This window comes from Sinohyriopsis cumingii, chromosome 5 (assembly GCF_028554795.1).
Source record: "Sinohyriopsis cumingii isolate HCF-2022 chromosome 5, ASM2855479v2, whole genome shotgun sequence".
Lineage (NCBI taxonomy): Eukaryota > Metazoa > Mollusca > Bivalvia > Unionida > Unionidae > Sinohyriopsis > Sinohyriopsis cumingii.
The window spans coordinates 123244472-123256681 of NC_142965.1; the positions used below are offsets into that span (position 1 = coordinate 123244472).

The 12210-nt window shown below is 34.2% G+C and overlaps 1 protein-coding gene across 7 annotated transcripts in view; it reads left to right on the plus strand.

Annotated features, from left to right (window-relative positions):
- The window catches only part of LOC149800113 (phosphatidylinositol 3,4,5-trisphosphate 5-phosphatase 2A-like), a 268016-nt gene that overhangs the window by 238496 nt on the left and 17310 nt on the right, over positions 1-12210 (plus strand). For all 7 annotated transcript variants that reach the window (XM_089959703.1, XM_089959704.1, XM_089959705.1 and 4 more), the window contains 3 exons: positions 1101-1191; positions 5551-5647; positions 10956-11026. In XM_089959703.1, coding sequence (XP_089815829.1) covers positions 1101-1191; positions 5551-5647; positions 10956-11026 — 259 coding nt within the window. The remainder of the gene's footprint in view (positions 1-1100; positions 1192-5550; positions 5648-10955; positions 11027-12210) is intronic.

Sequence of the window (12210 nt, forward strand, 5' to 3'; positions counted from 1 at the left end):
GGCTGATATGCCTAGTCAACATTCCATTGGCTAGTATGCCCAGTCAACATTCCTTTGGCTGGTATGCCCAGTCAACATTCCATTGGCTGGTATGCCCAGTCAACATTCCATTGGCAGTCAGCATTCCATTGGCTGATATGCCCAGTCAACATTTCATTGGCAGTCAGCATTCCATTGGCTGATATGCCCAGTCAACATTCCTTTGGCTGGTATGCCCAGTCAACATTCCATTGGCTGGTATGCCCAGTCAACATTCCATTGGCTGGTATGCCCAGTCAGCATTCCATTGGCTGGTATGCCCAGTCAACATTCCATTGGCTGATATGCCCATTCAACATTCTTTAGCTACTGGCGTCAGGATTTGGCATTACAAGGAATTAAACTCAACCTGGTGGGCCAGTGTTTTTGCAGCCTTGACCACTACTTGACCCATCTAACAACCACACATCCTCCTGATAGGCTTGACTTTATAGGTTTTGCAGGCTTTGCCTGTATTTGTTATTGGTAAGAAAACATAATTAATTTCTTATTACCTGTGTGTTGACATCCAAGAGCATGTGACCATTGGTTATACTGCCTTCATATAAGCAAAGCAAGTGCTGTATGGGTAGCGTTGGGATATTTTCTCTGATTTGTCCTTGTTTATATTTTTCATGAAGTGATTTCTATTAACCCAGGTTTTTTCAATCCTTCTGACACTGTCTAATCTCATTCGGGAAATACTATTTGTAACAAACTTAATTTTACTAAAATTAGTAACAGTCTTCACTGGCCTTTGAGGCACATTTTAATGTCAAGGGAGGCAACTTAAATTATGGTACATGACTATACCTTGTAGTAATCTCCTTTAATATTATTTTAATGGTGGTAAAAATAATAGTAGAAAAGCTTTTAAAAATAAATTTTACTAAAACTTCTATAGTTATATATTAAGAAAAGAAAATTATGGAAAAATATAAAGGTTATTTTAAGCAGGGTTTTTTTTATACATAAGAAAGATCATAAATAACAAGAGATCTGTCTTCCGTTTCATCTTACGTAAATTAGTTACCCTCCAGGCCATAAGTATTTATAATACTTTATTATTGGTGTAATTGCAGATGAAGCCCCTCTTCTCTGACCAGGACTTCCTGGAGGAACAACACATTTTGGTTGCTGTCCGCTCCTTTTGTGCTGATAAAGAGTCCTATGGTTTGTAGATAATCTGTAGTTTCCTCTCTATAATGCTGGTTATGGGATGTGTAAAAGTTACTGGCATTATAAGTGAGGGAGTCTTATAATGAGGGATGCTTCAAGAAATCTTTGTCAAGATAGTGAATTACAACACAAAAATACATTATTAAATAATGAGAAATCATATTATACCGTATTTACCACATATATTGGGGCACCGTATTTGTTGGGACACCATCAATTAATTTTAAAAGTAATTTTTAATGTGCACTGTATATTCTGGGACACATAGTTTTTTTCAAGTCGTAAGTTGTGGGACACCTTTTAAATCATTTGAAAACTAAATGTTGGAAATTGCACTCCAGCTGAAATTTTATTTTAAAAAATATAAAATTGTACTTGAGATAAAACTCTTTAATCCACTGCAGCAGCATCTCATCAACACAACCCTTCTCCTGCACACGTATGATCTATTCTTTTGGTACATGAATATTTAATTAGCTTTCTCATACCGTGAAAAATTGTTAGAGGCAACACACCACCTGAAGTGGAAACTGCAATGACAAAAGCTAGATTTTTTAAAATCTGCACTAGTCTTGCTAATTCTCACACTTTTGACACCCATCTTATCGTCAGTCCATCCAGGAATACGATCAAAGTACACTAGAGTTTCATCCGTGTTAATGATCATATTGTCAGCGAAATGACCTGTTTCTCTTCTGGCCCTGATGAATTCATCACGTGATTTTATTTTCTCCAAATCTTCTGGATGATGCTGGGTCATCGATGTTCGCGCACGAAGCACTATTTTGCGTAACTTTAAAAACTGTTACATTGTTTCACTTTATTTTCAAAATTTTGCATGAATAGTGGTGAAAAGGAACCAAGGTTAGCTTCCATATCTCGGCCGTCTTTGTATATTCAGTGCTAAAAAATAAAAAATCGGTACACTTAAAAGAATCCATAGTTGACTTCCGAGGTCAGCTTGCTTTGCAATAAAATAACCTTTGTATTGATATCCTTTAAAAAAAAGTCTGCTTCCAAGTCCAATGTCGGCTTCCAACGTCGGCTTGCTTTGTAATAAAAATAACCTTTGTCTTTGATGTCCTGTCGGTAAGTTCAAAGAAGAAGTTTACTGCTGGCTGCCAGTTGTGTTTATTTACCACTGGGGCTTCTATGTGCTTGGCATCTGTAGTAATAATTAATACAAAACTGCACTGATGTCTGCGGGTAAATAGTAACGATACTTTTGTAACCCGCGCTGGCGAAAAGATTGTCACTTGCACTCAAGTGAATGTGTTTTCAAATAATGATTTTTATTTGTGAGATACTATCATTAGTAGACCTGGATATAAATTAATCTTGGCTATTTTGCACCTAACACCATGCCATGCGTGAATGGCAGTTGTCTTCAATATATCGGTTGATTATTTCCCTCTTGTTTGCGAAATCATTTGTTTCTCTTCTGGCCTTCACGAATTCATCACATATTTTATTTTCTCCAAATATTGCTGGGTCATAGACATCAGTGCACAAAGCACTATATTGTGCCACTTTAAAATTTGTTCCATTGTTTCAATTTATTTTCAAAATTCCCATGAATACAGTTGAAAATGAACCCAAGTTTACTTCATATCTCGGCCGTCTTTGTATATTAAAAAAAAATAAAAATTGGCTCACTTCACAGACTCCATAGTCAGCTTCAAGTGTTGGCTTGCTTAGCAATAAAATAAAATTTGTATTGATATCCTTTACAAAAAAAATGGAACCAAAGTCAGCTTCAGAGATCGGCTTGCTTTGTAATAAAAATAACCTTTTGTCTTTGATGTCCTGTCAGTAGGTTTAAAGAAGGAGTTAACTGCTTGCTGCCACTCATGTTTATTCAACACCAGTGCTTGGCATATGTGGTTAGAATTAATACAAAGGAGCATTGATGTCTGCAGGTAAATAGTAAGGAGAATTTTATAACCTGAGCTGTTGAAAAGATTGTCACTTGCACTCAAGTGAATGTGTTTTAAAATGACAATTTTTATTTGCGACATACTCATGCTGTCATAATGTAGACCTGGATATAATTCAATCTTGATCATTTTCCACCTACAATGTGTCGTTCATGTATGGTGTCTTCAAGATATTGATTGACTATTTGCCTCTTGTTTGCAATTTTGTTGGCTCCAGTTTTCAGTCGGATAACATGTTCAAACCTTTGAGCACAACCACACACAATTGTTTCTCAATGTTCATGTCAGTGAACAGCGTGGTGTGTGGTATTGGACATAATTGATACACACTACAGTATGGAAGCCTATGCCACTTATATGGATTTCGTGGAAATATTTTATTCTTTAATGCTCATGTTGATAAAAGGAATAAATGATAACACACGGTTAGTTTCTTTTTTATTATCAATTAAGCGTTTTATTTATCTATTTTATTGCAACATGCAGGGGGCAGCAAGCACAAATGCAATACAAATTTATTTCATTTCTTAAGTCTTGGGACATATGACCAAAGTGAAAAAATAATTCACCATAAGTTCTGGGACAGGAAACAAATTATTATTTTAGCATGTCCCAACATATGCGGTAAATACGGTACTTGGTCTTGAAGAGACAAGATGTAAACTAAAGTGAAAACATTAATTAGTAATGATAAAAAATTGTACATATTTAATGGGATTTGTGATCATACCCATGTACAGTGATAAAAAACTTGTACATATTTAATGGGATTTGTGATCATACCCATGTACAATGATAAAAAACTTGTACATATTTAATGGGATTTTTGATCATACCCATGTACAATGATAAAAAACTTGTACATATTTAATGGGATTTGTGATCATACCCATGTACAAGAGGAAGCAATGTTACTGTGGAGTTGCATAAGGGATAAGCTTATTAGTATTTTATGTTATAATCGTTGTTGTGTGAAATTAAAAAAATACAAAATATCACTCTATGTCACATATGCAGCTACAAAACATCATAGACTCAGCTCCGCAATTGATTTAGGGTATGGCTGTCTTTTTGTGTTCAGATATGTCATAGGACGTTCCAGCTGGGAAGGTCTTGGATGTATTTAGAGAGAATTGTTTATGCAATAATTTAGAATTTTGTATTTTATGGGTTTTACTCATTTTGCCTGTGGCTTTGTTTTTTTTTGTGTGGCTCTTTGGGGATGCTGCAACTTACCTGGCACTATATAGCCAAGATTGTGTTGATGTACTGTCAAACACACACACACAGACAACACACACACACGTCTGCTATGAGTAATCACGAAGGGATAATCATATAACGTATTTTTCACCAGAAAATTTCTTATGTATAGTTGGACCCAAATTAAAAGGGTGATGATATGACATTCAATATGGCTGTCATAGCATCAATCTTGTAACTTTTATCTATATTGAAAATGGTGACAGTCTGGTATCCAGTGTGACCACCATGGCAGCCATCTTGAAAATCTTGTGATCACTACTAATGAATGAAGACTGTATTGATATGGAGCTGTCTTACATTGTATGGAATTGATGATAATCTGTCAGCCAGTATGAAAACCATCTAGAACATTTTACTGTGATTCTTCTGAAAGAATGACCACATGAACTAAAAGACTTATTATTATATCTAGTTTGTTCTAAATGAAAATGCTGCCCACCATAACATTCAAAAATGGCTGCCATAATCGCCATCTTGAAGATTTCTTGTCATTACAGATACCCTTGCTGAATGGTAGGCCATACTGAGATATTGTTTTTACTAAAATGACTCAGTAATACCGATTTGGTCCAAAATGAAAATAGTGGTGATCAATCACCAGTGTGATTATCGTGTTATTACTCAAGAATATAAGACAGCTGTAAATAAATCAGATGTCTTTGTGTCAACTGCTACAGATTACTAGCTTCTGCTAGCTCTATATATATAACACATGTAGGTTTTACAGTGCATTTTGATACTACAGATCTGATCTTGTTTTTCTTCATTATTTAACTAGCTTTTATAGGATAAATTTCCTCTTCATTCAAACCTGTAAGTAATTAGGTTTTCTATCAGTTTTTTTGTCATGTATTTGTTTTGTTTTTGTTTCTTCACCAGACAAATAGCTTGTTTAGCTTGAAATGAAAGGAAACAGTTTTATAGCTGCTGATACCAATTTATATGTCAATATATGTGTATGTTTGTGTGTTATCAGAAAACTTAAGGTCTGTGTCTTGTTGAACTGCAATAAAATTAGCAAGATATATCTATGACAAGACCGTACAGTCCTTTTGTTAACAATAAGTAATGAAGATTATTTGTGGTTTTCTTTATACAAACACAGCAATGTAACATTCCTCAAGTTTTTGTCTGTTTCCACTATTTCCAGGAGAGTGTGTACTTCCATTAAAGGATATGTTCAGCTCACAGCCAAAGGAGTTCAACTACGCTCTGTCTCACTATGGGGAAGAAACTGGTTTTATCAAGTATGATAGTTACAGAATAAGTTTTTTAGATTTATAATTTGCATTTAATCTTTGAGAATAGATTAATAATCTTACCCTATGCAAAAGACGTTATGATACTGTCATCAAATGAGGAAGCCACAGTAGCTCACTTGGTTGAGTGTTGGACCTGTAATCCTGGGGTGGCAGGTTCAGTACCCGACCTGGTCAGCTGTGTCTTTGGGAAAAGCGTCAAGCTCATATTTCATTGACATGATTTAGCCAATAATCTGTAAAATAAAAGAGACCATCCAACAAAATGTTTACAAATAGATCAACCTGTACTGTTTGTTTTTTGTGTTATTTCTTCATTAATTTTGGTCTAGATAACTTTAAATACTCTCTGACTGATGTGTAACAAACTGAATTTGAATCTTATTTATAACATTGATTACCAGTACTCTTTTTATATTTTTCTATACCATCTCTTAACAGAATCCATGTGTGTGTGTGTGTGTTTTTTTTTTTTTTTTAAGATGGTGAAGCTCTGTGTATCGGTGTCTGTAAGTTTTAACCAAATAATGTTTTATGACATAGTTGAATACAGACATAAGCTTGAATACATGCCAGAAGAAAGCAGGGATGGTTATTTCTCACCCATGCGACAGAGAAATCTGCTTGTTTTGCTAACATTACTTTTCCTGTCTCAATCTAGTCATCTCAGACCAATTGTCTCAGTCAAGGTGTCCACACACTTAGAACTACTTTTAAAAAAGAAACCCTTGTTGTCTTATGCTGTGCCTGACGTAGTTGTACTAAAATCAAACAACAACAACAGCAACAAATATATAACAAAAATATAGTAACTTAAGTTAGTTAAATCCATGTTTGAGAACACACCTTACAAAAACATTTAGAGAGAGACAAAGACTAACGCATATGATGTCGAGCTTTTTTGGTATTATGCTTGTTCGTTCCACACAGCATGGTCAATTCTATCCTATATGCAGTCCTAGCTCAGTACAGTTTTAAATCAGCGTCATTAAATGTAGCTAAAGCTACCTAATTTTAAATACTTCGTGTGAAACAAAGTATATACTGTTAGCTACATTTAATGATGCTGACCTGAAAATGACTGTGCTACAGATAGGATAAAATTCTCAATGCTGTGTGAAATGAACAGTATAACAGAAAACACTGCTCCATGCGTATAGACTATAGACCTATACACTTCATAGCCTTCCAGCTCTCTTAACAACTACGGAAAACTTAGTAACAGCCAGAAAAGTGTTATATAAAATATGCGTTTTTCTAATTTTATTAAGCATCTCCATTGTGCCCCGGTTGAATCAAAAAGATACCTACAATATTTAATGACAAATAATACACTTACCAGCCAGAAGGAATCATCTATCTGTCAGCACATAATTCCATCAGCAAATTTCACTGTAGCACTTGCCATATTTCCAGGACACAAAAATAAATCTTCAAAGAATCCGTGAACTTGAAAGTTTAGCACATGGTTATCCGCTAGAGCCCATTTTTGGAGGGTCTATTATTATACACAGAGGTAATTTTACAATCAATATTTAGGACAACACAAGTACGTCACACAGTTTCACCTACTCCAGAGAAAAGAATAGCTATATACGATAGTTTCCCATGAATAATCTAAAGAAAGATGTTACTCTTCGTTACAGCTTGTACCAAGTATAACTAGAGTAGAGCTGAGTAGCCAATATTGTTTTATTATTTACAATATAACTTTTCAAAATTGGAACTGATGAAAATAAAAGTTTCTTGTAATAAATATTAATTATTTATTGTCAATTTCATATAACATCCATATATTAAATGTGATAATACGTCATTATTATGCGACGTTTTATGTTTTTCTTTTTCTTTGCTCACACGTATAAACTGTGTACTTCGGACGCAATGGTCACACCACAGCCCTCATTAACATATTTATATTAATGCGCCGCATGTAAACATTGGACGTGAACACTAGTGCAGAATTCTTTTTACTTTAAAGGAAAATATTGGGTGAGAAAAATAATCTATGTTGAGGTTTGGACCGAGACAAGGAAATCTCAGTCATGGGTTTATATTATATGTCTTCCCACGAGGCTTGCCTGAGTGGGGAGACATATAATATAAACCCTTGACTGAGATTTCCTTGTCTCGGCCCAAACCCCAACATAGATTCTATATTAACTGCTATGTGAAGATCTTGATTAAAGTTATTAAAGAGTTGCAAGAAAACATTTATACTGTACATGCAGTTAAATCCTCTTTTCATAAGGTATTATAGTATAATCCTCTTTTCATAAGGTATTATAGTATATATTTTTGCACATGTGTTTACTTGTAAATAGTTGTTTTCAAGAGAGAGAGAGACAAAAAAAACTTGCATGTATATACCTTTTATAACTGACAGTATTTTGGTTTTTAGCTCTTCTGGTCTTGTGGGATGGTCAGTTCACTCTGTCATCTGTCATCTTGTCCATCCAAAGTTTGTTATCGCTACTCCTCCTAAACTACTTGGAGGATTGCCGTGAAACTTTATACACACATTCATCCCATGGTCTAGTTGGTCCTTAATGAAAATTGATACCACCTGGACATGACTGCCACAGTTTCCATCTTGACAATTTTGTCATCACTACTTGTTCCGGACATTCGCTGGTCACATTCTAGTTGGTTATAACCACTCTAACTTATAATATGACTGCCACAGTAACCATCTTGAAAGTCCTAAAATAAATACTTCTTGATATTGTGCTCTCACCTAAAATAAGTACTTCTTGATATTGTGCTCTCACCTAAAATAAGTACTTCTTGATATTGTGCTCTCACCTAAAGACTTGGTGCTGATCTGATACTGAATATGGCCACCATGGCATAAACTTCTTAAACCAAAATGTTGAAAAGTTTTGTTATTGTTGCACTTCTAAAATGTCATATCAGCATGGGGTTCTTATGATGCCTTGTTGGGCATAAATAAAATAGGTGCTAAGATGACATCCAATATGTCCAAAAATGCAGTTAATTTGTCAAGCTTGTTATTGCCAAAGATTATCAGAGATAGTTCAGCACTCATCAGTTAAGCAGAACAAATGGTATTATCCTGAATTTCAGGAAATAATAGTCAGTTTAGGGACTTATATGTGCGTGGTGTATGAGTGTGTGTATATATATATATATATATATATATATATATATATATATATATATATATATATATATATATATATTAGTCCCCCTCTTGAATGCCCCCCTTCCCCCCAGCAGCCACCCACTTCTTATGGCCAGAATCCCTTGGCACCAATGAGTTTGTATTCAAAAGTACCCCTTAAGAATGGCCACCCCTCTAATATGCCAGTGGCCAGCATAATAGTACAATAATTGAAAATGTTCCCCTCACGCACAGCCACTTTTTATTTCAAATGTATCCAGAACCAATAATTTATTCATATCGTGACGTAAAGTGAGTAATCAGATTATCTCTATTGTCGATGCATGATCCCCAATGTAAAGTTTCCATTGATGAAATAAGTGTTGACCAAAATACATGTAACAGTAAGATTAATATTGTATCATTGTCTATAAAGCTGACACTTACACGAAATGGGCTCAACAATGTTATGATTTGGGCTTCACACATCTGTCAAGTTCTTCTCTTTGATGATTACAACCAGACGTAATTGTAAAGATCATAACAGGGTCAGCATAGGCTAAAAATAGATTTTGTGCATTAACACACACACAAAAATTAACCTTGAACAAATCAGGGTACCAGACACAGACCAAAAAATCATGTGACAACACATTTATCACTTCCTTTATGAAGAAGGCATTTTGTCCACCCGACAAATGTTTTGTCTGCATAATTAAATCTCATACAGTTAGCAACATCTGAATAAATCATTACAAAACATTAACATATCACATAAATGGAGACATATTATTTTAGAAGAAAGTGGGTTATTCTTCTCATCGACATCAGGTGAGGTGGGGAGGGGGGACATGCCAAAAAGACCTAGGTTATTCAGCAGCAGTGGGAAAATGAAGCAAACGGAAAGAGAATTATCTGTGTACCAAGATTTAAATGACATTTTTGAATGGTTTTGCAATGTGCATGACAATACCCACTAGCATATCACGCTTGCACCAAGAATAAGAACTATTAATGTCTATTCAGTTGAAATAAGTCTATTATTTTAACAAGAAGAACCTTTTAATAATTAATGTTATTTAAACAACAGTGCGTACATACATTTATTATGTCAGTTTCCTGAAGAAATCTGTAACCTTTATAACCTGGACTCTTTGGCAGATCGGTCTGCATTGATTAAGGATAGTGTCCATAGATTCTCAAGGGCTTCAATATAGTGTTTTGTTATCCCTGGTGAATATTGCTGACATCTACTCAAAATAAGAAATTAATGTTGCTATGCTAAAAAGATGCAATCCTTTTTATAAGTCATATTTTACAGCTGTTATAGCTGTTAATGAGCTGATAATTGATGTCCCCATTTTATTCTGAAATGAAGCCCTATACTGTCCACATCTTAAATACATCAATTGTATTTGTATAGCTATCAATGAACATCGATTGTTACATACAATTGGTAAACAAAAAAGAGTCTTAATGACAATGGTAATTTATTTACCATATGTTATATCAAAAAGTGTGGGTGATTTGATTCCAGTGTTTTTATTTAATTTTTAACACCCCCATCGGCAACTAGCTAAAACAGATATTGTTTATACAGTCGCTGGTTGTAATATGGTCACTTAGTTTTTCCACACACATGATGACGTGATCAATTGATAACTTTAACATACCACTAGAATTTGACCAATCAGAGATTGATACATTGACACACCTCCAAATTTGTGTAGGTGAATCTGTATTATCCAATTCACTGTATTTTCATATACAATTTTTCAAATTTTCTTATTTTTGGTTAGATTACTTCTGGATTATTGATACAAGTTTGAAAGTAATTTTACACTTTGGTCCCCAGTTTCGATTTCTGGATTCGGAATATGGATTTTTTTTGATTAACGGAACAATTTAACATTTACAAATTCAGTTCCCATTGAATTATGTCTGGATAGTGATGTTTCTGGATAAATAGAGTCTGGATTAATGAGGCTCCACTGTTTATATATATATAGAGAGAGAGAGAGCGCTATGAAGGAGTTGTATTTAACTAATTTAGTTACCTACTTAACATAAAAACATTATTGTTATTATTATTATCTGTATAAAATAGCAATCATTCCTGTAATCTTTGAATCAGGATTGAGGATATAGAGTTCTATTCTTTCTTTCCAAAAGGGGGAAGATGCATGTACAGACCAGTGATAAACGTGCTAACTTTACAAGACACCATTCCAAGAAATCCTATGGTATGTAATTTATCTTTCTGTTTGTGACAATTTAGGTCTCATATAATAGGTTACATTTTCACAGAAATGAATGTGTGGGCCATATGTTTGTAACACTTAATTTAAAACATCCCAAAGAAATATAGTAGTTTAAGATTCCCCCCCCCCAGATAACATCGATATGTCCGATTTATTTAATGTACCAGAATATGTGTTATTTTCGGTGTTGCTGCTTTGGTGTTAGTATTTTCCACTTGTCAAACTAAATATTATTGAAATCGTCTTTCACCCAACAGCAGCATTTTATTTCACTAAATTGTTTTTGATAGTTATTAATTTATAACAATCTGACAAACTCAGATATATAAGACCTAACTGACGGACGTTTCCAGTAAAGTTCAATGGAGACATGCTGCACAGAGTTTTTATGCTGTGCTGAAAACATTGACACAGTATAGTTAGAAACCACATCGCATGAGTGAATGATGTTATGTATGTAGTAAAATCTTCAGTAATAGGGTTTTGATAAATTCAGAAGATAAGCTTTCTCAGCTCTTTTGTCTTGTGTTTTGTGGCTATAGAGTGTTAGCAATTATTAAAGTGTAGGACCCAAAAAGTTTAGTTGGTGACACCCGTTGATTGTCCAGCAGAGAAACAGTATGTACGTAAACTAGACCCAGACATCTTTGAATTAAACTTTAATGACCATAACTTTTTGCAGTTTATACTCTCCACCAAACATTTTTAGCATTTCTCAGGCGGTTATTACCTGGACACACTTTCTAATGTGAGGCCTAATTTGCAGACACCTTAATTCTTCTCGTTATAATCACCATCATTGCTTCCTTGAAAGCGACAATCAAATCTGGAAATAATTGTCATTTTCTATTATTATAGATGGAAAAAAAGACCAGATTAATCTCAGCCATTATGAACTACAGTTGCAGTTAGTGAAATATATTTTAGTCTAGTTTACAATGAATGTTTACCAAGGATTAAATCAAAGTTATTGTTGTTTATATCAGTTTTTGCAATCAGAGCAGTGTCATAAATATTTTGCCTAATTATCATGGTCACTGGTCGTGTTCTGCTTTTGGTAACTGACATCAGTGAGTTTATATGATAAAATTATCCCTATTATTATTATTATTTATTATTATTATTATTATTATTATTATTATTAAGATTTTGATTTATTATGAACA